The following is a 26187-nucleotide window of genomic DNA, read 5'->3' on the forward strand; positions in this document are numbered from 1 at the left end:
TCTGCCTGCCATCTGTCAGACGTGCAGGCTGGAAAGCCAGCAGCTGACCGACTCCAGATTAGCACTCTCAGCCAATGGCGGAGAGTGCTGATCGGAGTGTTCTGATGGGGGAGGGGGGAATCCCCCTGTCAGAACTAGGGATGAGCTCAGGCGTGTTTGCATACTCCACGTGTAGAGCCCACCAGGAAGTCGGCGCAGCGCTGCGCTAATCACAGGCAGTGACACATTGCTCCGATTTGCAGCTGCAGAGATCAGGCAATGTCTCACTGCCTGTGATTAGCGCAGTGCTGACTTCCTGGCGGGCTCTGCACGTGCACCATGCGAACACGCCTGAGCTCATCCCTAGTCGGAACACAACAGCTCAGTGGGAGAGATCGCTAGACTAACCATGCATGGTTAGTACAGTGTCTCAAATCGAAGCTGTCAGGTTTTTTTTTTTATTCAGCTCACTGGTTTGCATGAAAAAACAACTGTAGTGTGTACCTGGCTTTAGTTTGATCATACTCCATATAATCTCCTTTAGATCTACCATCAGCTATGTAGCGGAAGGGCTTGCCCAAATCGATACAATTTGAATGGATTTCATACCTCCCAACGTTCTGAGATGGGAATGAGGGACACCTATTAGCAAATGTCTGTAGACATAGGACACACCCCTACCACACCCCCCTTAACCACTTACCGCCCCACTCTATAGTCGAATGAGGGCTACAGCACGGCCAGTTCTAGGAGGGCACAGCTGATCACAGATCGGGGTAATGAGCCAATCAGAGTCTCTTTTAACACATGATCCGCTGTGTTCAATCACAGCTGATCACAATGTAAACACAAGCAGGTTATTGGCATTCCTTTCCTCAAGCTGACAGCAATGACTGGCTTGTGTGAAAGGGACAGCTACACTGATAATCAGTGCAGTAGTCCCAACAGTGCCTCTTCATCAGTGTCACCTATCAGAGCCCATCAGTGCCTATCAAAATTACCTGTTTGCAAAATTTTATAACAAACTATGAAAAAAGTTTTTTTTTTCTGTATTTTTTCCTTTTTTTAGCAAAAAATTTAAAACCCAGTGGTGATTAAATACCACCAAAAGAAAGCTCTATCTGTGTGAATAATAAGATAAATATTTTATTTGGGTACAGTGTTGCACGACCGCGCAATTGTCAATCAAAGTATCACAGCGCTGAAAGATGAAAATTTATCTGGGCAGGAAGGGGATAAAAGTGCCCGGTAGGCAAGTGGTTGAAGGAGAATTGTACAAAAATGATTGATTTAACCAACAAGTGTTTTTTTACCACTACTATTTCTTTATATTGGCATTTGGAATTTACAAATGCAGAAATTAGATGAAAGGTTTAGCGCTGGAAAACACTTTTTGATAAATAAGTAGTGAAGTTTTTATACAACTATATAGATCAGATCAAAATGAGGGACAAATGAGGAGGAAAGATGGACATTGTTCTGAATGAGGGACGGTCACTCGAAATCAGGGACAGTTGGGATCATTTAGATGTGTCCACAAAGTTTTGGTAAATCTAAAGGAGACTGAACAGAGATTGTACAATTAGATTGTATACTGTATGGTCACATTTAAGCCTCGTACTCATGGTATGATTGTTGGCAGGGGATTGTCTGTTACAGACTGTTGTCCTAAAATCTGACTGTTAGCATGCTCCTTTTGACAATTATTGTCCAATTTTCCACCAACAAATGTTGGATGACAGGCTGGTAAATTTTCAGCTAACAACGGTTTGACGTTTGATTTTCGTATGGTCAGTACATAAATCCGTCACACAAGTCAAAAGTACAAACACGCATGCTCGGAATCAATGCTCACCACACACAAAATTAGCAGAAGGGGCCCAAAGGGTGGCGCTCAAGAGCTGAAATTCCTTGTAGTACGTCACTACGTTCGTGTTTGTGGCACGACAATTGTGTACCGTTAGTATGCAAGACAAGATCCAGGCACACGCCCTTTTGACAAAAATCAGACGCACAGTTGTCCAACAATCACACCGTGTGTACGAGGCTTAAGTCTACATTTCGCTATGTTCCTTTAGGCCACATCCAATTTCAAGTCCAGTTTAGTTATGCTCTCTCTTTATCGCTGTGTGCTGCTCCACATGCCGTATATATTATTTTTATCAGGTTTTCCCCGGGAGGTACCAACAGAATCAAATCAAAGGCAAAAAAATTAAATCAAAATCTCGACATTCAGAAGGCGGGCTTTCTTCAGCTTCTCCATAGTGACCAATCAGGTTTTCTCTCTGATTATCTAGAAAGATGACCAAAAAAAAAATTCAGACTGGCCTGAATTAGTCCTTTTTTTTTAATGTTACTGATTAGGGATTTACTTTTTGTGGTAGAAATCTTCAACGTGCATTTCTATTGCAAATGTTTTATCAGACAGTAAACTATAACAAAATAATGATTATACTAGTCATAATTGTATTTCATTCTAAAGCTAAGCATACAACTAAAGACACTGATATATAAGAATACATAAATAAAACACAGCAACACTATATGACTAGGACGTAACAATGAGAATGTCACCTTCCCCTGTGCTGGGTACTACAACTGTACAATGCAAAACATAGACAGCTTTCACGTTGCCCTCACTTCCGCCGGTGTAAGGACACCGGAAGTAATAGTTAGATCCTGAAATCCCTCTATCTCTCGCAGTCAGCTGGGAGAGTGTGGTGGATGTTCGGTTTCCGGGTTATGACTCCTGGTCCTGTGCTGTCAGCATGGCCGCTGTTTGTAGAAGCCGTGGGTTAGCAGTGGTGCAGCGTTCAGTGGGGATATGTGCTTGGAGGCCCGGGGTGGCCGCCTATGGAGAGGTAGGTTATGAGCAGCACAAACACTGACATGTGAGCTAGTCTTTGCAGCAAGTATGAAATGATTGAATGAATGATGCTTTAAGTCCTTGTCATCTCCAAAACAAACTTGCACTTTATTTAGGTGCTTTGAGGCCCATTTCACATGCATGGTGTGCTTGCGGTACAATGAATTGTAATATGGAATGTGCGCTTTGTTACACCACACTCGCTGCCCATAAAGGTGTGGAAGGTTTTTTTGGCACTGCGGCAGCCAGGGACATTGCTATGTCTGCGACAGATCTGGAGCCCATAGCAAATGTTTTGCAGGCAATGGCTGGTGTCAGTCATCATGGTACCATGGTTGATATTGTGTCGGGGTGATTGAAGCACGTTATTGCTATTATTACATTGTAATATATGTAACTAACTAACCATATTGCAGAATCGGTGTCAATTGCCACCGTCGCCTGCCACCAGGTGCAGCTTGTCACTTGCCACATCTCCTGCCACCAGATGCAGCTTGTCACTTGCCACCGTCGCCTGTCACCAGGTGCAGCTTGTCACTTGCCACATCTCCTGCCACCAGGTGCAGCTTGTCACTTGCCACCGTCGCCTGCAACCACGTGTGTATTGTCACTTGCCACCGTCGTCTAGCACCTGATGCGGATTGTCACTTGCCACCGTCGTCTAGCACCTGATGCGGATTGTCACTTGCCATGTCGCTTGCCATCAGATGCGGATTGTCACTTGCAACCGTTGCCTGGCACCAGGTGTGGATTGTCACTTGCCACCATCACCTGCCACGTTACCTGCCACCGTTTGCAGATTGTCACGTCACCTGGCACCAAATGTGGTTTGTCACTTGTCACCATCACCTGCCACCAGATGTGGATGATAGCCTGCCTCTATTTGTAGATTGTCACTTGCCATGCCAGCCAGTGCCACCAAATGTTCATTGTAGCTGCATTGGTGGCAGGCTGGCAGCACTGGTCCATTTAGTTCTGAGTGAGGGCAGGAGTGATCCAGAGTGGGCAGCGAGAGATGTCATTTCGCTGCTACCCTCCGCACCGCAGACATTAAAGAGGCCCGCGCTGTGGGGGGGGGGGGGGGTAGCGGAGGAACAGTGATGTGGCATGGGCGGAGAGAGATGATGTCATCTCTGCTCGTCTACCTGCACACTTCTGTCAGTCGCCTGCCCGTCTCTCTTGTGCAGCCCATTGCACCCGCAGAGAGGCCACGGCCCGCTGATTAGGCAGGGACTCCTGCGGCATGAGACTCGAGGCTATGGGCCCCAGATTTGGGGCTATAGCCTCACTAGCCACCCTCTAGCGATGCCACTGCTGGAAGCCCATTCAGGTGATTGCTGTTTCACGTAAAAAAATGCACTTCTGTGCTGGTGTGAATGGGGCCTTACACAGCAGTGATTAATATATATAGTAGAGTTGCACGATTTTGGCTAAATTGAGAATTACAATTTTTTTGCTTAGATTAAAGTTCACAATTCTCACGGCGTAACATCTTTCACGTTGTACAAAGAAATTGGCCTAACTGTTTTTTTTTTTATTTATTGAAGTGTATTTTTTCCCCCAAAAATGTGATTGAAAGACCGCTGTGCAAATACAGCATGACATAAAATATTGCAACAATCACCATTTTATTCTCTAGTGTCTCTGCTAAAAGAAATCTATAATGTTTGGAGATTCTAAGTAATTTTCTAGTAGAAAGTGTCTGAAAAAGGTTTAGTCCTTTAAGTGGCCAAACTGACCTCATTTACAGACCGAAGTTCATTCCTTTGATCCAAAAGAACTAAGCGCTGGTTCACACCAGTGCTCTCTGCAAGAACTCGTGATTCGCACTGCAGTGCAAATCACATGCGCTGTCCGTGCGATGTGATTTCAGCCGTACAGATAGTATTGCTGATATCGCATCTCATTCAGACCAAACTCGCACAGGACTCTTTTTTTTTTTTTTTTTTTGTTTTTTTTTTTTGCTCCACCCTACAATCTGATTGCATGGACCTTAACACCCATGCGATTCTATTGCTGTCCAAAATGTAGTTCGCAGTGTGATATGCAAGCTGAAATGGGAGTGTCAATACAATATGGCAGTGTGAACCGCTGTGCAAGTCGGGTGTGATGCAGGAACCTGCATTGGATTTGCAGGGCTCCTGCATAGCACAAGTGTGAACTGAGCCTTAGGGCTGATTCACACTGCTGCGATGCGGGAACCCTGGTAATCGACAGCAGGTTTCTGCATCGCATGTCTCCCAGCAGCAGTTCACACCGCCCTATGCAAACTACTGGGCGTGTCAATTTAAAATTGAATAACGCCCCCAAATCAGTTTGCATATCGCAGTGCAATCTGCAAATTTGGACAGTGATTGGATTGCATGGGTGTGAACACCTATACAATCTGATTCTGCTGGGGGTCCTCTGCGAGTTTGGTCCTAAAGCAATACAAATTCAGCCATACTATCTGTATGGCTGAATTTGCATTGCATTTTTTAATGATTAATCTTGTAGCTCTAATATACAGTAACAACCAGGTGATAACGCAGACCTACAATGTATCTGAGCACCGAAAACACTATTCAGTTAATTTTATTATTCAAAGCAATCTCACACTGACACTAATACCATGATAATACTGTACACTGACACTATACTAATGACACTGGCTGTGAAGGGCATAACTAGTGGCAATGAAGGGGGTAAATGTGTGCCTAACAAGTGTAATGTGTGCTGCTTTTACTTACAGATCTGGCTGTTTTGCTCCCTGCTTTTCAGGACGAAGAAACGGCTAAATCGCTTTTCATTTTCACACAGAGTTCTGTGTGTTTGAAAACCCAGAACCCTGTGTGTGATTCGGCACAGCCGATCAGGAGGTTTAAGCCAAAATCATTGGTTGAAATCTGCTGCCAAACTCATGCTGTGTGCAATCACAGCACGGGTCATTAGGGGGCATGAGCTTATGTCTCTTCTGCAGTAAAAAGCCTGCCTGCTCACAGTATGTAACAGCGGAACTTTAGTTCCTCTTCAACTATCGATCTGATAGGTTGTTGACTATTAATCAATTATTCCTATTGCAAGAGATCGGTCGGAAAATAAATCAGTTATGTACTCAAGCATGTATGGCCACCATTAGATTACCTTTAGTCTTCTAATTAATAAAATTTACAGGAAAAGACTGAGTGTTCTTTGCTGAACTTTACTATAGTGACCCTGTCATATAATCAGATATTCTTCTCCTTGGACCCCTGCAGCTCTCACTGGTCTTTTCTGCTTACCTCCACATCACTGCTTTTCACTGCACTACACAGAAAAGGGGCTATTCTTATTGCTTTGTGTTAAGATAGGTTCAGCTTTTAAATATACAGTATCTCACAAAAGTAAGTACACCCCTCACAATTTTGAAAATATTTTTATACCTTTTAATGTGACAACACTGAAGACATAACACTGTGCTACAATGTAAAGTAGTGAGTGTACAGCTTGTATAAGCCCTTGTACACATGGTCGGATATTCCGAAGGAAAATGTCCGATTGGACCGTGTTGTCGGATAATCCGACAGTGTGTGGGCTCCATCGGACTGTTTCCGACGGACCAGGTTTGAGAGCTTGGCTATAAAATTTTCCGACCCAACATGATCCAATCGCGTCAGTTCCGCTCGTGTGTAGCCTAGTCCGATGGACAAGGTGCCTCACATGCTCAGAATAAATTCTGAGATGGAAGCGCTCAGTCAGGTAAAACTACCGCTTGTAATCGATAGAGCACATTCGTCACGCTGCAATATTAAAAATTCTACACACACTTCTCCCAAACTTATTTCTTTATTCTTTTTACTCATTTCATGAATACAATATTTTAATTCGTCACATCTCCCCAATCATTTTTTTTATTTTTTATTTGGTGGTTGTTTTTTTTTTAATCAACATCTCCTTTTTTGACAATTTGCTCATCTTTGCAATTTTTTTGGTGTGTTTTGTGTGTCAACTTACCACAACACCATTATTTTTTTTTATTTAATTGTTTTCTTTTTTAATCTAAAGGATGTTGTTTAATGTTGGTGCCCCTTGTTATTAAAGCGGGAGTCCACCGGGACTCCGCGTTTTTTTTTTTTTTTTTTTTTTTTTAAAGCCAGCAGCTACAAATACTGCAGCTGCTGACTTTTTTAAATAGTGACACTTACCTGTCCAGCGCGCCCGCGATGTCGGCACCCGAAGCCGATCGCTCGCTCGGCTGCCGGGTCCCGCCGCCATCTTGGGTATGGGAATCAGGAAATGGAGCCTTTCGGCTTCATTTCCCGGTTCCCTACTGCGCATGCGCGAGCCGCGCGGCGCAATCCGGACGGTCCCAGCTGCCTCTGGGAGCTGTGTGTTTCCCAGCAGGCAGCGGGGCACTTGCTGAAGGGGGCGGGCGCTTGCGGAACGGGGGCGTAACGTACGCCCCGTTCCGCAGAGAGCTAGCCCGGAAGTGGGTGCAGTTACCTGGATTATCCAGGTAACTGCACCCTCCTCCCCCTGAAAGGTGCCGATTGTGGCGCAGGAGGGGGGGGGATTCCGATGAGCGGAGGTCCATTTTAGGGTGGACCTCCGCTTTAATTTGACTTTGTATTTTTGAAATGTACCTGCCTACTCACAAACTGTCCTTTTTGAAGTAAAACACATACGCAAGTTTTTCTTCAACCAAAAAAAAACCTTTATTTTGGTGTCAGTAACAAATAAAGAGGGAGACAGCGCTGGAGAAACTGGGGAGATTAGCAAAGCCTTTGGCCCCCAGGGCACACATCAACTATTTAAATGCAAAAATTGGTGGGCAGAGTTGTACATGTCTGGTCCTGAAGTCCAAGAAACTCGGAACAGCAGCAGATGACATCTATGTTCCTAGGCTGTGGTACTACAAGAGGCTGCATCTTCTGTCAGACCAGACTGAACCCAGGTTATCACACTCTGGTCTTCCTTCCAGGCTGTGGCTGTGGTGCTGGAGGTGTGGCAGGAGGAGGAGGAGGAGGAGGAGGGGAGCATGGTCCAAATCACACAAGTGTGTTGCTTGTGTGATTTGGCCCAACAACCCCGCGTTGAGGGTGTGTATGATGAGCTCCTCACACAAGGTGTTGCCCCCTCCTCCATTTGCTGGAGTTTGCAGGCAGCCAAGGCGGCAAAGGCCTCTTGATATGTGGGGGTGGCTTTGAGGGCCGCTGAAGCCTCCCGGATGAGCTTCAGAGCCGACTCCTCCACATTCCCCCGCTCCTTTCTGGCCCTTTTGTGTAGAAGGTGGAGGGGAGGGACTTGGGATTCAGTCAGGCTCCTATGCCTGCCCACCTCTTGGCTGCCACTTACCCCTGCCTCCTCCTGGCTGCTGCATTCCATACCCTCCTCTTGGCTGATGTCTTCCTGTGTATGAAAAAGGGACATAGTTTTAGTTTTTGATTCATCAAACACACACAATTTTCAGCTCTTGACTATGGCAAATTGTTAACAAATAGAAAAGGCTATCATTCTGAGCCCAGCATTTTTCATTATTGGGCCAAATGCTTTGGCCATTACTGTCTATTGATATGTAAAACACTTTCTAAAATCAGCAATTAGTGAGCAAAAATCAAGTTAACATGATTCATTTTTACTCCCAAAATATGTAGAACAATACTATACCTGGCTCAAGCTGGGCTCCTCCAGTTCTTCCTGAGTGGAAGGCCCAGGTTGGGCGTCAGAAGACTCAGCGGGGGTGGAATGTAGCATAGAAGGACGCGTAGAAGGAAGGGTAGAGAGTGATTCCCTGACATCAGCCTGGTCTGACAGAAAAAGCAGCCTGTCATAATACCACAGCCTGAGGGTTATAAACGTCATCTGCTGCAGCTCCAGATTGCATGGACTTCAGCACCTTCTTGCGCTCCTTCAGATATGTACTCCTCAGACCACCAATTTTAGTTTTTAAATTGGTGATGTCTGCCCTGGGAACCACCGGCTTCACAAACTCCAGCAGTTTCTCCATCGCTGCCTGCCTCTTTAATTTGTTACTGTAGTGTGGATGCTTAGCTTGCCACAGACAGGGCAGCTCCCTGTACTTATCGATGAACAGAGGGAGGAAACTATGGTCGTTAATCCCATCCATATTCTCTGCAAGACACAACACAAGGCAAACCCTAATGTCAGGCTAAACTCGACTAAATCTTGTCCCAATACAGGCCTCAATCTAGAAGCAGTACAGGCTAGTGATGTACAAAGTTAAAAATTGTACCTTCGTTTGCACGATCGACACGTCAGTATTTGTAGTAAAGTTGTTGTATTCTGTGGCAATGGGTGTTCTTTACTAAAGGCAAATCCACTTTGCACTCCAAGTGCAGTTTCAGGTGCACTTTTGCAGTGCACTTGTAGTGCATAGTGGATTTGCCTTTAGTAAATAACACCCACAGGCTCGGTTCACACAGGGGCGACTCCTATCTGACTTCAGGTCGCCTCAGGTCGGACAACATTTAAAAATCAATGTAAGTGAATGAGAGCCGTCTTAATGCACGCTACTGAAGTCGCTCTGACTTCAAAAGAAGTTCCTGTACTACTTGAATCCGACTTGTAGGCGACTTGTACCCATTGATTTCAATGGAGGTCGCCTCCAAGTCGGATCTCTGTATATACGAAGGCGACTTTGACAGAATTATTAGCTCTGAAAGGGGAACTCCACGCCAAATTTATTTAAAAAATTTGGCGTGGGTTCCCCCTCCGAGAGCATACCAGGCCCTTAGGTCTGGTATGGATTCCAAGGGGAACCCCCTACGCTGAAAAAACGGGGGGCCCCCGGATACCGGCCCCCCACCCTATGTGAATGAGTATGGGGTACAATGTACCCCTACCCATTCACCTGTAAAATAAAGTACAAAAAAAAAACACAACACAAGAAGGCGCGGTGGCCCGGCAGAAGAACCGAAGAGGGGGACAAGATCCCGAAGTCGGAAGAAGAGGGCGGCGGCGAGGAAGAAAGCTAGGCTCCTCCGCTAGTAAAAGAGCTAGAAGAAGATAGCAGAGGAGTCCGGCGAGAAGACCCCCGAAGACGGAAGACCCCCGGAGCTGTGCAATAAACTATTTTATCTTGTGTGTTGTGTTTTTTTTTGTAATTTATTTTACAGGTGAATGGGTAGGGGTACATTGTACCCCATACTCATTCACATAGGGTGGGGGGGCCGGTATCCGGGGACCCCCTTATTAAAGGGGGCTCCCGGATTCCGATAAGCCCCCCGCCCGCAGACCCCGACGACCAACGGCCAGGGTTTCGGGAAGAGGCCCTTGTCCTCATCAACATGGGGACAAGGTGCTTTGGGGTGGGGGGGGCCGCACGCCCCCCCTCCCCCAAGGCACCCCCCATGTTGAGGGCACGCGGCCTGGTACGGCTCAGGAGGGGGGGTAGCCTGCTCGTCCCCACCCCCTTTCCTGGCCAGCCGGGTAGCGTGCTCGGATAAGGGTCTGGTATGGATCTGGGGGGGACCCCCACGCCGTTTTTTCGGCGTAGGGGGGGGTTCCCCTTGAATCCATACCAGACCCAAGGGCCTGGTATGCTCTCGGAGGGGGAACCCACACCAAATTTTTTAAATAAATTTGGCATGGAGTTCCCCCTTCAGAGCTCATTCTCTGATTGGCCACGGCAAAAGTCGCCTGGCCTGGGGCGACTTCTATGTCGCTCCAGGTCGTGTCTAAAAATCGTGTTCAAGTCGTCTCCAAGTTGCCTCACAAAGTCGTCCTGAAGTCGTGTCGCCCCTGTGTGAACCGAGCCACAGTGATGTTTAAATGTCCCCAATCATGCCACTTTCATGACCCCACATATTTCTGGCATGGTGCTGAAAATGAGCAATATTTTTGTCAGTAATGCACTACATACATTATCAACAAAAACACGGTGTGTGTGTAGCGGACCCACAACATAATAAGATTATCTGAAGAAGACTGTCACCTCATCTTACTCTGAACTTGGGTTTGCACTGTTGTAGAAAAAGGCCCAAAAAAAACACCAAAAAAACCTAGGAGACACCTAAAACAAAGCCAAGCAGTACCGTATATACTCTAGTATAGGCCGACCCGAGTATAAGCCGAGGCCCCCAATTTACCCCCAAAAAACTGGGAAACTTATTGACTCGTGTATAAGCCGAGGGTGAGACATCCCTGTGTCCCGTCCGTCCCCGTGTCCCGTCCGTCCCCGTGTCCATGTGTCCATCCCCGCGTCCCTGTGTCCATCCCCGCGTCCCTGTGTCCATCCCCGCGTCCCTGTGTCCATCCCCGCGTCCCTGTGTCCATCCCCGCGTCCCTGTGTCCATCCCCGTGTCCCGTCCGTCGCTGTGTCCCGTCCGTCACTGTGTCCCTGTGTCCCGTCCGTCGCTGTGCTGTGCTGTCCGTCCATCCCTGCCTACCTGTGCCAATCTGCAGCCTCTCTGTGTGCCACGCTCTCCTCCTGGCAGACGGCGGCCATTCCTCTGTTCAAAAGCCGCGCCTCCCTCTCTGTGATAGGCGGAACACTCAATTTCCCAGCAGTCAGTGTTCCGCCTATCACGGACATCCTCTCATCCTCGTCCATAGTATGAGAATGAGCGGATGTCCGTGATAGGCGGAACACTGACTGCTGGGAAATTGAGTGTTCCGCCTATCACAGAGAGGGAGGCGCAGCTTTTGAATAGTAGAATGGCCGCCGTCTGTCTGCTCGATACGCTGATCGGGCAGGCAGACGGCGATGACTCGAGTATAAGCCGAGGGGGGCACTTTCAGCCTCAAAAAAGAGGCTGAAAATCTCGGCTTATACTCGAGTATATACGGTAAATGAAAACAAAGATGATTGGCGTTTCAAAGAAAAACCTATTAAAAAAATGCCTCGTAGACATTGTCTGGCATATCAATGGCCCCCCTACCCACAAAGTACTCCATGTATTAGTTTCTGACCTTGCGGGCGCTTTGGGGGGGGGGGGGGCAAGCCAGGACGAGCAGCTTCAAGGGCTGTGAAGTTCACATTTTCCATCAAGTCTGCATCTGGGCCAACTGAGGCCACATAGTTTACGGAATGTTTTTTTCAAAATATTGTGCAGAATGCATCAGGCAAGCACAATATGATTTAGTTTATATTCCGCCATGTGTATTGGCGTCAAAAATAGGCGGAACTGGCTGACCATTATCCCGAAAGTGTTCTCCACTACTCTTCTGGCTCTGGCCAGCCGCACATTAAAGATCCTCTGATCCGGGGTGAGGATCCTCATCAGGAAAGGCCGGATCAGGTGGTTTGCCAGAGCAAATGCCTCATCTGTGACGAAAATGAACGGGAGTCCTTCTCCGTTCTCCTCTGGAGGTGGCAAGCCCAGACTGCCACTCTGGAGACGCCAGTAGAATTCCGTCTGCGCAAACACTCCACCATCCGGCATATGGCCATTTTTTTCCCCACGTCCACATACAGGAAGTCGTATGTCGCTGACACCACCACCAACATCACGATACTATTATACCCCTTGTAATTATAACAGTAGGACCCCGAGTTGGGGGGTGGGACGATGCGGACGTGTTTCCCATCAATTGCACCTCCACAATTGGGAAAGTTCCAATAGCTGGTAAAGTGGGAGGCCACAGTCTGCCATATGACCTCATATATTATATGTAGGGATGCACCGAAATTTCGGCCACTGAAACATATAGGCCGAAAATGCCCTTTGCAATTTTTGCCGAAAGAGAAAAACGCCCGATAATGGAGCCGAAAATGGGCCGTGGCCTGGGGGGGGGGGGCGGGCTCCGCCCCTGGTGCCACCCATCATGGGGGGTGTATAGCGCAGGAGAGCCCCCTCCGCCGCCTGTTTGATCACAGCACCGGGAACATCACAGCTTTAATTTCAATAGCTGTGTGTTCCCGGCCGTGCGCCGTCACACACAACCCCTCCCCCTTGTCCGAGCACTTAGATCGACAGATCACCCGCAGGATTGGACGGATGATCTGTCTATCAAGGTGCCCGGACAAGGGGGAGGGACTGTGTGTGACGGCACGCGGCCGGGAACACACAGCTATTGAAATGAAAGCTGTGATGTTCTCTGACCGTCTCCTGTACCGTGTCCCCAGTCTCTGACCGTCTCCTGTACCGTGTCCCCAGTCTCTGACCATCTCCTGTATAAAAATATTTTTTTTAAATATATTTCGGTATCGGTGCTGTTTCGGTTTTTGGCCTAGTGTATTTTTCATTTTCGGTATGGGTTTTGGCACCAAAAAACCCATTCGGTGCACCCCTAATTATATGATTTTTGGTAAATCTAAAGAAAATTTGTATAATGTGTAGCCAGCTTTCTTGTATTCTGATAGCGGGGACTGCTTCGCTGGCAGAATACACTGACTAGCAGCACGGTTTTAAATATACATTTTCAAACAAGCTCCACTGGTGCCTTAGAGCAACTTCTCACAAACAGGAACGTCTGTAGATGGATTGAAATTCGCCCTGATCCTGCTGAACCGGCTGCATTTTGATCCATATATGGCCAGCTTAAAGTGGTTGTAGACCCTTACAACACACTTTGACCTACAGGTAAGCCTAGATTAAGGCTTACCTGTAGGTCCAAGAAATATCTCCTAAACCTATACGGTTTAGGAGATATTTGCCCGAAGACCGGCACCGCTGTCTATGGCGCATGCGCCGTAGACAGCGGAGCGCAGGCGCACTGAGCGCGGCATCTTCAATGACAGAGATGCCGCGCGTTTTGGCTCCCGTGCGCATGCGCGGGAGTGACGTCATCGCGGCTTCGCCGAATGACCGCTTCGGAGCTGCGAGACCCACCGAGAAGATGGATGCGCTGGACTACAGGGGACAGCGGTGACTTCGCTTGCTCCTGTGTCAGGTAAGTGACACATAATGGACTACTATGCGATGCATAGTAGTCCATTATGCTTTGCCTTTGCAGGGAATGAAATAGGAAGTAAACCCATCAGGGTTTACTTCCTCTTTAATGAAGCATGGAATACAAAAGCAAACTATTTATTATATTGCAGCTTACCCATTCTTAGATGTGATTGCTGCGTTCGTTTTCTTTTTGCCTGAGGATATAGTAGAGCTGCACAATTAATCGTCAAGAATTGTTCTCGCGATCTTGACTAAAGTGTTTCACAATTCTTTCTATGCAAAGACATCTCTCTGTTCTTCTGAAGCCACAGCCCTCAAAAGAAAGGAAGAGAAAAAAACAGGCAGTTTGCCAAGAATCAAAACATTCTTTATCAGTTGAACTCAAGTATAAACATTGTAACAATTTGTCAATGGAATAGACTTTGTGTGTAAGTGAAAAAAGTTTAACAACTTAACCACTTAAGCCCCGGACCAATTTGCAGCCAAAGGACCAGGCCCCTTTTTGCAATTCGACACTGCGTCGCTTTAACTGACAATTACGCGGTCGTGCAACGTGGTTTCCAGACAAAATTGGTCTCTTTTTTTTTTTTTTTTTTTTTTTCTTCCCACAAATAGAGCTTTCTTTTGGTGGTATTTGATCACCTCTGCGGTTTTTATTTTTTGCCCTTTAAACAAAAATAGTGACAATTTTGAAAAAATTCAATATTTTTACTTCTTGCTATAATATCCCCAAAAAATATATTAAAAACTTTTTTTTCCTCAGTTTAAGCTGATACGTACTCTTCTACATATTTTTGGTATAAAAAAATCGCAATTATTGATTGGTTTGCGCAAAAGTTATAGCGTTTACAAAATAGGGGATAGTGTTATAGCATTTTTAATTAAAAAAAAAATATATATATATATTATATTATATTATATATATATAATATATATATATATATATAAAAAAATTATTTTTATTGTGACTGTGACATTTTGGCGGACACATCGGACATTTTTGACACATTTTTGGGACCATTGTCATTTATACAGGAATCAGTGCTATTTAAATGCACTGATTCCTGTGTAAATGACACTGGCAGTGAAGGAGTTAACCCCTACACTGCCCCCTAGTGGTTATGTGTGACGTAATGTGTTTTTTTTTTATTGTAGGGGGCGTGGCCTGGCATGTGACGTTACTGATCGTCTTTCCCTATAACAGGGAACAGACGATCGGTGACAGCCACACTAGGAAGCACAGGGAGAGGTTTGTTCACACAGACCTCTCCTTGTTCTTCAGCTCTGTGGCCCGATCGCGGGACACCAGCGGCGATCAGGTCTGCTGGTCCCGCGTTCGCGGTCACAGAGCTCAGGACCAGGTCGGGAGCACGCCGCCGGCAGCCACGTACAGGCACGTGATTGTGACCAGCTGTGCCATTCTGCTGACGTATATCGGCGTGAGGCGGTCCTTAAGTGGTTAAACACTAAACCTTTTTCTGACATTTGTTGGTTTCAAATTAAAAACACTTTTTTTTGCTAGAAAATCACTTAGAACCCCCAAACGTTATATATATATATATATATATATATATATATATATATATATATATATATATATATATATATATATATATATATATATATATATAATTTTGTAGATATCCTAGAGAATAAAATGATGATTGTTGCAATATTTTATGTCACACTGTATTCGCGAAATGGTCTTTCAAATGCAATTATTTTTTTTATTACTTTAATGAACAAAAAAAAAACTAACCAGTAAAGTTAGCCCCCTTTTTTTTTTTATATATAATGTGAAAGATTTTACATTGCGAGAATCGTGATCTTTTTATTCTAAGTAAAAAAAAATGTGATTGATTTTTTGGCCAGAATCGTGCAGCTCTAGGAGCCTGTAAATCCTGTTTTGAAACAGAACAGGCTGTCATGCAGATGTAACAGAAGGTTGAAAAAAACATTCAACACAGACAGGGGTGCTTACAAATTTTATTTATGTAAAACCTTTATTCCAAAAGGAACAAAGCTGTAACTGCTTAGAAAGTGAGAGATGTTGGTGTACTTAAAGTGTTACTATACCCAGGCCCCTTGCATTCACTATATCTGGCCTCCCACAGTACACAGAACATGGAAATGCAGTTATTGTAACTTCTATCAGATCCTGATTAAGCTTGTAGGAGTTTTCACACTGCACTGAGCTGCCAATCAGGATACAGGACTCCTGACCCTCTGTCTGGGCAGTGCTGAGTGGCCCTGTGCCAATCACATGCACGCTCCCAAGAAAAACCAACCCCCGAGGGCTTTCACATCGGAGCGGTGCGCTGGCAGGACATCAGGAAAAGTCCTGCCAGCAGCTACTTTGGAGCGGTGAAGGAGCGGTGTGTTTACCGCTCCTCCACTGCTGCTCCCCATTGAAATCAATGGGGCAGCGCTGCATTAATGCCGGCAAAATGCCGCTACCTAATCAGTTATTAGGTAGATCAGGCAAAGGTCATGTTATGCGTGTTCCCATCAAAAGCCAAATATTGTATACCAAATGAAGACTTGTAAGATGATGTTGTTGTATCAGATGGAAGCCCCATTAAAAACTCCATTTTTTTTTCTTTTTTGCTACTAGTTATGCAGCAAGGCAAAATAACAAGTCAAGAATATGATGATGTTGTTTTTTATGTTTAGTGTGTATGGTTGGTACTCTAAAAGTTGTCGTACTTGGATCACAGTGCTCCGACACTTCCCTTGCACAGTACTACTATCATCAACACTTCTCGGGTAGCCTGACTGCATAACAAAAAGCTAAAAAAAAAATAAGGCGTTTCAATTCTAAGCCTCTGTTCACACCTGTGTGATATGTTGCTTGACAATGCACGACAAGATGAATCCCATTATTGTGTATGGCATCACACCTATAGAATGCTTGTCCTTGTGATTTAGGGAAAACGTGTGACATGGTGATTTTTTTTAGCCTCACAGACTTCAGAGGACGTGCATAGAAAATGAGAGCAGAGATTAGCTTGATATGAACCTGACCTGGCCTAAAACATCGCCACATTTTTCCAGATTATTTAGAAAAGCTGAAATGTCTTGATTGCATTTGCTCCTTTGCTATGAACTCTTAAATCAGGTCTACCGCAACCAGTTACCTTTCTAAAAGTGACATAATTAGTTTGAGGGGGTCTACCAGTGTGCAATTAGTGTCATATGATCTCAAAATAAATACACCTGTTTCTGGAAAACCTCCGTTTGGTACAGGATACAATTTGTCTAAACAAACGGCATCAGGAAGACCAAGAAGCTATCAAAACAAGTCTTGAGTTCTAATGAAGTACCAATCAGGATTGTGTTCAAAGGTCCAAAAATGTGATCATCCCCCAGGAGTACAATTAAATTCATAATTTTAAAAAGTTGCTTGAAAATGGCACAAAGCAATCCTGGAAGAGAATTGAGCAAATGAGGGAATTTAAGCAGCAACCCCCTAAGGGCCAGTGGTAACTGTAGAGATCTACAAATGAGATGGGAGAACCTTGGCAAATATATACTGGATGTATATATTTGGAAAAGTAACTAAAATAAAACATAAATGCTATATAAACTTTGCCAAAATGTATGAGATAGACCAGCATTTCTCAACCCAGAGGGTCCAGTCTCTGGGAATCCCTGCCTTAAATGACCATCTGCATCTCATGATACATTGGTGTGTTAGTCAGTGGGAAGAATGCTCCTTAGGCCGCGTACACATGGGCGGACTGTTCGCCCAACTTTGTCCGCTGAACAGTGTTTCAGCGGACAGTCCGCTCGTGTGTGGGCTTCAGCGGACAGTTTCAGCAGACAGTCTGACGAACAAAGTTTTTCGGAATTCCCGTAAGACAGTCCGCTGAAACTTGGTTTGAGCGGACAGTCCGCTCGTGTGTAGGCTTGTTCGACAAACTAAGTTTTGCGCATGCTCAGAAAGAATTTACACGGCGAAGGTTGCATTGCAGTGTATTGGACGTCAAATTTTTCGTCCCGTCGTACGTGCCGTTCACGTCATCGCGCACGGTTTCAGCGGACTGTTCGTTCATCGTGTGTGGTCAAGTCCGCTCATGCAAATTTTGAGCGGACTGTTTGTCGGATTGCTTGACAAACTAAGTTGGGCGAACAGTCCGCCCGTGTGTACGCGGCCTTACACTTGCGGTCATTTGGAAGTATTGCCCCTAAAAAGATCGTTGGTGTGAGTGGGAACTTATCTGAGAGGCAGAAATTGTTCAAGGAACCCCTAGTAACCTCTGGAGGAACCTTAGTTGGGGAAACCTTGTGGTAGACACTGTGAAAGAAGATTCTCTGGTTTGATGATGCTGAATCTTTGCTTAAAATGCATTATGTGATGAAAAGCCAACACTGCTCATAATCCTATGAAGACCATCTCTATGGTGACATGGCGCAGCAGCAGGACTCAGGAGCATGCCCACACGAGTGCCTCCGTGGAATGCGGCTCTCTGTGGTGGCACTCAATGCGGGAAGGAGTCAGGAGTGCCACTAGGGGACCCCAGAAGAGACGGATCAGGGCCTCTGTGCAAAACCCTTGCACAGAAAGAGGCAAGTATAACATGTTTAAAAAAAAAAGATCCTTTACCACCCCCTTTTAGAGCTGTCATTTGCACTCATCAAGTGTGCCCCACTATGCCCCTTACCCCCCCCCCCCCCATTCACATTAGCCATACTACAGCTTCTATGAATGGAGGACAGATGGATAACTGAAAGGTGCACCCCTCTCCATTCATAGATCACTTTTCATTCATAGAATCTGTAGTGTGGCTTCTATGAATTGAGGCACTGGGCAAGCATGGACAGGCATAGTGTGACACTGTTGATTAATGCAAATGAAAGCTTAGAACTGGAAGATTATGATGGGGAGGGCAGCCAGAACAAAGAAGATTCAATGTAACCAAAAGCCATCAGCACAAGGGACAAAGATCAGTAATGGTAAATCATGTCCCTTTTTCTGATTTTTGGATTTTTTTTATTTTGACTAAATGTAAGGCTGTAGGAACAGGACATTATGGCTACTTTGAGCACAAAAACATTAAAGCTGGGCAGTTGATGATTGGTCTGGGGAGTCTTCATTTGTGCTGCAACATGTAGATGGTCAAGTTTTTTGATGTTGGCAGCATGAATTAATTTAATCTTTCCTATTTTGATTAAACAGTGGAGGCTGGTGGTAGTGAAATGGAATGAAGTATGGTTTTTGGCATGCATTCAGGACAAAGCATAAGTACCTCTAATCTGAACCACATTCCAGTATTTCCTTTGCTGTAGCTGCTCTGTTTTGGTGTTCGAAGCAGGAGAAGCTGCCCTGGGTAGGATCCAAGTCACTCAAGGTAAAGCTTACACAGAGCTATGAATTCTGTGACAGTCCTGGTGTTTGGCGATTGACCACATGGAGTGAGTCACGATTCGCATGTTCCTCCATACGCAGAAGTACTGGGTATTTTTTATTTTTTTTCCCCACCATCAGCTGAATTGAGTATTGAGCGAGCAAAGAAAGGGTGAGTATATGCTCCCGGGGAGGTTAAAGAGAACCCGTTGCTTTGCCCTGCTCTTCGTTTATGGCCAGGTTGAATTTTCTAGGTGTATGACAGGTTTACTTTAAGGTTATCATGACAGAAGTTTCCTGGAAAAGAAAGGCTTTGCTGTTAGAAAATAAAGGAAGGTCACTCTACCATACTCTGTAAATGGCTTGAAATTAAAGAGAGTGCTTCTCCCCAAAGATACTGTTGCTGGGATAAGTGCCAGAATTTCTATTATTGACAAGTCCACATTAAGTGGGATTTTGATATTCTGTTCAGTTTCGTGTTATCCTGGTCATGCCGTTTATTACTGCCAAGGAAAGCCGAAAGCTGCAGGCAGCCTGAAGAAGGTGTTATAAAGCAATATCAGACTTACCGAGTAAAAATCATTCTGGACCATGCTTGCAAATATTTACTGGCTTTTGTTGTGTTTCTAAAGTTTTTTTTATGTGCTGTTTGCTGAATTGACTTTCTTAAACAGTTTTATATTATCTCTTAGATCCATGTATTGGGCAGATGTGCTGCACATTCAGTGACAAGCTGTGCTGTCATACCAACACATCTCAGAATGTTTATCTTGCTTAGTACCACTACAACATACTATATGATTTAAATGTATTCAGCTGAAGTGAAGACACATCAGAACACATTTTGACGAGATTTCCAGCCTGTTTTACAGAATTAAAAATTGTTAAAACGCTCTTTGTTTTATCATCTACTAGGTAACTGCTATCTTATTTCTTGTGGTTGGGAGTACCGTAGTGTAGTGTTCCTTGATGAGATATAAAATTCTGTGTGTGTGCTTGTTTTCTGGTACATTATGTATCGGAGATGCTTTTAGGTAAGTTACCTTGTGATTAATGAAAATGTAAGGCAGCAAAGTGATTTTACAATGTTCCTCATTGTAATTTTGGGTATGGTGAGCTACCTTCTTTTTAAGAGGTAAGTTTCAGGGGAAAAAAACATACATTTTAACGTATTTATAGATGTATAACACGCACCCCAAGTTTAGGAGGGAAGTTTATGGAAAAGAAAAACCTTACATTTAAATGCCCATCAATTAATTCAGCCTCATCAGTGTCCATTGCAGCCTTGGCAGTGCAGCCCTGGTCCCCAGTGTAGCCATCGCTTGGCTGAATTTAAAATTGGCGCCGTCGAGACTCGCCGGAGCAGAGCGAACGCCAATGAGATCGCAGGGACTGGGCGGAGCCGGGATACACATAGCCGAGTGTACTTGGCTTTTCTCGGCTCCGCTCACAGTCATGCCCAGTCCCGCCCTATGATGGACATAATGCATGTCCAATAGCGGGACTGGGTGTGACTGTGGGCGGAGCCGAGTACTCGGCTATGTGTATCTCATGGCGATTGCTCCGCTCACAGTCAGCGAAGATCGGCGTATAACACGCACCAAAGTTCTATTTACCGGCTGATTTTAAGGGGGGAAAAAGTACATGTTATACGCCGGTAAATAGATCTTTGAAGAAAAATAAGAGTCAGTGCCCATTCATGCAGCCTGACTAGTGCCTATCTGAAGCCTTGCCATTGCCCATCATTGCAGCCTGATTAGGGCCCTTCAGCCTTCACATTGCCCATCATTGCAGCCTGATGAGTGCCCCTCTGCAACCTCTCTATTGCCCATCAATGCAGCCTGATTAGTGCCCCTCTGCAACCTCTCTATTGCCCATCAATGCAGCCTGATTAGTGCCCATCTGCGCAGCCTCACCATTGCCAAATTACATAGCTGGATCTCCTGTGTACTCGGCACTCAGTCACACACAGTTCTGCCTCCTGGACGGCTCATAGGATAGACAACATATGTGCCGGCATTGGACCAGTGTTCTCTCCATCTTATGAGCCGCCCAGGAGGCGGGACTGTGTGTGACTGAGCGCTGAGTACACAAGAGATCCAGCTGTGTAATCTGGCAATGGTGAGGCTGCACAGATGGGCTCCCCCCTCCGAGGCAGCCAGATAAATATAGTTTACTATTGCGATTAGGTGTGACTGGCCACAGCTAATCGCATAGTACAGGTGGGCTGTGATTGTCCCTGTCTGGTCACAGTGATTACATGGTACAATCACTGTGCTTTCACAATAGTACACAGTTAATGGCATGCACCAAAGGCATTTATTCTCTACAATTGTCATGTGATCTACAGTGATTGGTCACAGGCTGCGATCACGTAGTAGATCACTGGTAGTGGACCAGTACAGTGATCTGTCATCAGCTGTGTCACACTTTTATCAGTAGTCTGTTATCCATTTTTTTTTTCTCTTGTCTTCTGCCACTGACATCCCACTCTGGAACTTCTGACCACCGTGAGGAGGGCACTTTGATCACGGGGACCACCAAAGATTTTACTGATCCTTCTTGTCATAAGGCAAGGAAGGTCAATAATCTCTGGTGAATGCGGACCTCCACCTTATTTATCACAAGTGTGTGTGTGTGTGTGTGTGTATATAATTTTATGGGTGTACCGAAAATGCAGGATGCACTAAGCCAAAAACCGGAAATGACAGTTTTAAAACATATTTGTATATATAGTTGTATTGCACTTTTTAATTAATATCATCAATTTAAATTAATATGACTTTATTGTTGGCCATTATCGGCACCTTTTAGTGCAAAAAAAGCTTAAAAAAAAAAATGCAGTCTCTGACCATCTCCTGTATCATATTCGCAGTCTCTAACCATCTCTTGTATCATGTCTGCAGTCTCTTACTTAAACTTAAACACACTGCCCGTCAGATGCAGCCTCCCTGGTGCCCATCAGGTTAAAAAAAGACACAAGCCAATCTAGTTAAACCAAAAAAATAGATCATACAATCACATATACACAATCCTTCACCCACAGTTGATCCAGAGGAAGGTGAAAAACCCCAGCAAAGCATGCTCCAATTTGCTACAGCAGGGGAAAAATTCCTTCCTGATCCCCCGAGAGGCAATCGGATTTTCAGTGGATCAACTTTACCTATAAATGTTATGTACCCAGTTATATTATGTACACTTGGGAAAGTATCCAGGCCTTTTTTTTAAAGCAATTTACGGAGCTTGCCAGAACCACCTCTGGAGGGAGTCTATTCCACATTTTCACAGCTCTTTCTGTGAAGAAACCTTTCCGTATTTGGAGATTAAATCTTTTTTTCCCTCTAGATGTAAAGAGTGCCCCCCTGTCCTCTGTGATGACCTTAAAATGAATAACTCAACACCAAGTTCACTATATGGACCCCTTATGTATGTGTACTTCTATCCCCCTTTAATCTCCTCTTCTCAAGAGAGAATAAATTCAATTCCTCTAATCTTTCCTCATAGCTGAGTTCCTCCATGCCTCTTATCAGTTTGGTTGCCCTTCTCTGCACTTTCTCCTGTTCCCCGATATCCTTTTTGAGAACTGGTGCCCAAAAGTGGACTGCATATTGCAGATGAGGTCTTCCTTATGATTTGTTCAGGGTCATAATGATATCTTTCTCTCTCTGGAGTCCATACCTTTAATACAAGAAAGGTCTTTGCTTGCTTTGGAAACCGTAGCTTGGCATCGCATTTTGTTGTTTAGCTTATGATCTACTAAAACCCACAGATACTTCTCCACCTTGGATTCCCCCAGTTGTAGCCCCCCCTAGTATGTATGATGCATGCATATTCTTAGCCCCCAAGTGCATAACTTTACATTTATCAACATTAAAACCTCATTTGCCACTTAGTTGCCCAATTAGACAGAGCATTGAGGTCGGCTTGTAAATTGGAGACATCCTGTAAGGATGTTAATCCACTGCAAAGCTTGGTGTCATCTGCAAAGACAGAAATTGTACTTTTAATCCCAGACTCTATATCATTTATAAAGATATTAAAATGTAAGGGTCCCAAAACTGAACCTTGGGGTACACCACTGATAACCTAAGAACATTCAGAGTAAGAATTAGAGGTCGACCGATATATCGGCCGATATTTGTCGTTTTTTAATTAATCAGCATCGGCCGATTGTGCTGTTTAAAAAAGGCCGATGATATATTCAGCGCGACTTGCAAATGACTTCAGTAATAGAAGTCAGTGTAAGTTGCCTGGAGACTTGAGTGAAGCGACTTGTCTCCTCTCTGGGCAGTCTGCCAAGAAAAGAGCAACAAGATACAATGTTTACACTTGAATGAATGAACTCAACTCAGTGTGTAGAGTTCTCAGTTTAACCATTTAAAGACTAAGGGTCCTTTCACACTGACGTCCCGTTCAGGCCCGCCTGTCAGTTTTTCAGGCGGACCTGAACGGGTGCTCCATAGAGGTCTATGGAGCGTCGGATGTCAGCGGTGACATGTCCGCTGACATCCGACCCGCTCCGATCCGAAAAAGTGTAACGGAGGAAAAAGCTATTTTTCCATCCGTCTGTGGATCGGATCGGATGAAGACGGGCACTGCGGTCCTTCGTCATCCGATCTCCCATAGGGGAGAGCGGCGCTGTGACAGGTCCGTCCCTGCGCAGTGTGCAGAGACGGAGCTGTCATCTCCCTGCTCAGCGGGGATCGGCGGAGTGATCCCCGCTGAGCAAACGGATATCCACGGGGCGGATCAGAACTGATCCGCCCCGTGTGAAAGGACCCTAAATCTTTTTTGACACTTGATGCTTACAAATAAAAATCCTGTATTTTCTGCTAGAAATTCACTTAGAACCCCCAAAATTTATATATATTTTTTTAGCAGAGATCCTAGGGAATAAAATATCGGTTGTTACAATATTTTATGTCACACGGTATTTGCGCAGCTCAATTTTTTTTGGGGGAAAAAATACAGATTTAAAAAAAAAAAAACAGTAAAGTTAGCCCATTTTTTTTTTTTTTCATCCAAAAGTTTTGATTACCTGTTTTTGTGTAAAAAAAAAAATAAAAAATATATATATATATATATATATATATATATATATATATATATATATATATATATATATATATATATTTCTAAATTATACATACAAGTGAACTGTTTGTTTTGTTTTAATAAATGTATGACATTTTCTGTATCACTTAAGGCTGCTTTCACACTGGAGCGAGCAGGCGTTGACGGTAAAACGCTGCCAGTTTTAGCGGCGCTTTACCGTCATTTTAGCGGCGCTATTCGGCTGCTAGCGGGGCACTTATAATCCAGCTAGCGGCCCAGGAAGGGGTTAAATGTGCCCATGAAGCGCCGCTGCCAAATCGCATTGCAGGTGCTTCGGCAGCGGTGCCCATTCATTTCAAAGGGCAGGAGTGGTGGAGGAGCGGTATACACCACTCGAAAGATGCTGCTTGCAGGACTTTTTTTTTTTTTAACGTCCTGCCAGCGCATCTCCTCAGTGTGAAAGCACTCGGGGCTTCCACACAGACTGCAGGGGAGCCGTTTTGCAGGCACTTTACAGGCGCTATTTTAAAGCGCCTGAAAAACGCCCCAGTGGAAAAGGTGTCTAACTGTTAGATTTTATGAGATGAAGGGGAAAATATAAATAAATAATCAGCCTAACATATCGGCCCAAAAAAATCGGCATCATATATCGGCTATCGGCCGTGGCGATTTCTAAATATCGGTATAGGCATCGGCCAGAGAAAAACCCATATCGGTCGACCTCTAGTAAGAATCATTAACGACTATGCTATGAATTTATTTGTTTAGTTTTCTATCCATTTACAAACTGATCTTTCCAAGCCTGTAGACTTTACCTTACACATTAGCTGTGTGTGGGGAACTGTGTCGAATGCTTTTTCAAAATCCAAGTATACCATATCCACAGCCACCCCTCTGTCCAAGGTTTTACTTGCCTCCTGGAAAAGAAATCAGGTTTGTTTTGACAACTTCTGTCTTTCACAAGTCCATGCAATCTGTTTGCTTAAAAAAAATTTTTTCCAGCAAGAACTCGTCTGTGGTCTTTTATTAAACTCTCCAGTATCTTCCCGACTATAGAAGTTAGACTAACAGGTCTATAGTTACTTGGTAAAGATTTTGATCCCTTTTTAATATGGGCACCTCATTGGCCCTGGGCCAATCCAGTGGTATCATTCCAGTCATTGAGTCCCTAAAAAATTAGAAATGTCTCTGAAACAGGGCTCAATTCTTTTAGGATCCGTGGGTAGATGCCACCTGGTCCAAGGGCTTTATCCACCTTTATTCTGTCTAAATATTTCTGGACCATATCGCTTTTGAGCCATTGTGGATCATTTGGGGCTGTGCCAATACCACCCCCATTATGAATATGGGCCCCCCATGCTCCTTTGAATACACAGAGCTGAAGAAAATATTTAATAAATTTAACCTTCTCTTTGTCCCCAGACACCCACTCTAGATCATTTTGTAAAGGGCTTGCATCCTAAGACCTGACCTTTTTACTATTAATATATTTGAATATTTTTGGGGGTTTGTCCTACTATTTTTTGCAATCTGTCATTCGGTTTGAATTTTTGCATCCTTGATTTCTTTTTTACATATTCTTTCTAGCGTTTAAACGATGATAGTGTTCCTTCATTTTTTATATTTTTAAAGTTAATTTATTATTATTTATTTATTTTAACTTTGGCTGTGAGCCACACAGGTTTTTTTTAGCCTTTTAAACTTATTGCCCATGGGAATATACTTTGCAGTGAGTTCTTATACAGTCTTTTTGAAGAATTCCCACTTCTGTTCTGTGCCCATTGATGCCAATATTCCCTCTCAGTCTAGATCTTGGAGAGCAGCTCTCATTCTTGGAAAAATTTGCTCTTACGTGAAAGATAAACACTTTACTTCATGTTTGTTGCTTACAGCCAACCTTGAATTAAATTGTTATGAATATTGGTAATAAGCTCTGCATGGTTTGAGATTACCAGGTCCAGCAGAGTGTCATTCCTAGTCAGGGCCTCAATAAACTGGGCCATGCATTTGTCTTGTAATAGGTTTATGCATTTTTGCCCTTTAACTGGCCCAGCAGTGCCATTACTCCAGTCAAATTCTGGGTAGTTAAAATCCCCATTATCACTGTCCCAGCCCTTGCAGCCCTC

The 26187-nt window shown here is 44.5% G+C and overlaps 1 protein-coding gene across 1 annotated transcript in view; it reads left to right on the top strand.

Moving 5' to 3' along the window:
* Nucleotides 1-2677: 2677 nt before the first annotated feature.
* The window catches only part of MRPS9 (mitochondrial ribosomal protein S9), a 136764-nt gene continuing 113254 nt past the window's right edge, over nt 2678-26187 (top strand). Inside the window, exon 1 of the mRNA XM_077482677.1 lies at nt 2678-2840. Coding sequence (XP_077338803.1) covers nt 2748-2840 — 93 coding nt within the window. The 5' untranslated portion in view covers nt 2678-2747. The remainder of the gene's footprint in view (nt 2841-26187) is intronic.

The sequence above is a fragment of the Lithobates pipiens genome, unplaced genomic scaffold (genome assembly GCF_037356315.1).
Source record: "Lithobates pipiens isolate NorthernLeopardFrog02 unplaced genomic scaffold, aLitPip1_a1.2 Scaffold_16, whole genome shotgun sequence".
Classification (NCBI taxonomy): Eukaryota; Metazoa; Chordata; class Amphibia; order Anura; family Ranidae; genus Lithobates; species Lithobates pipiens.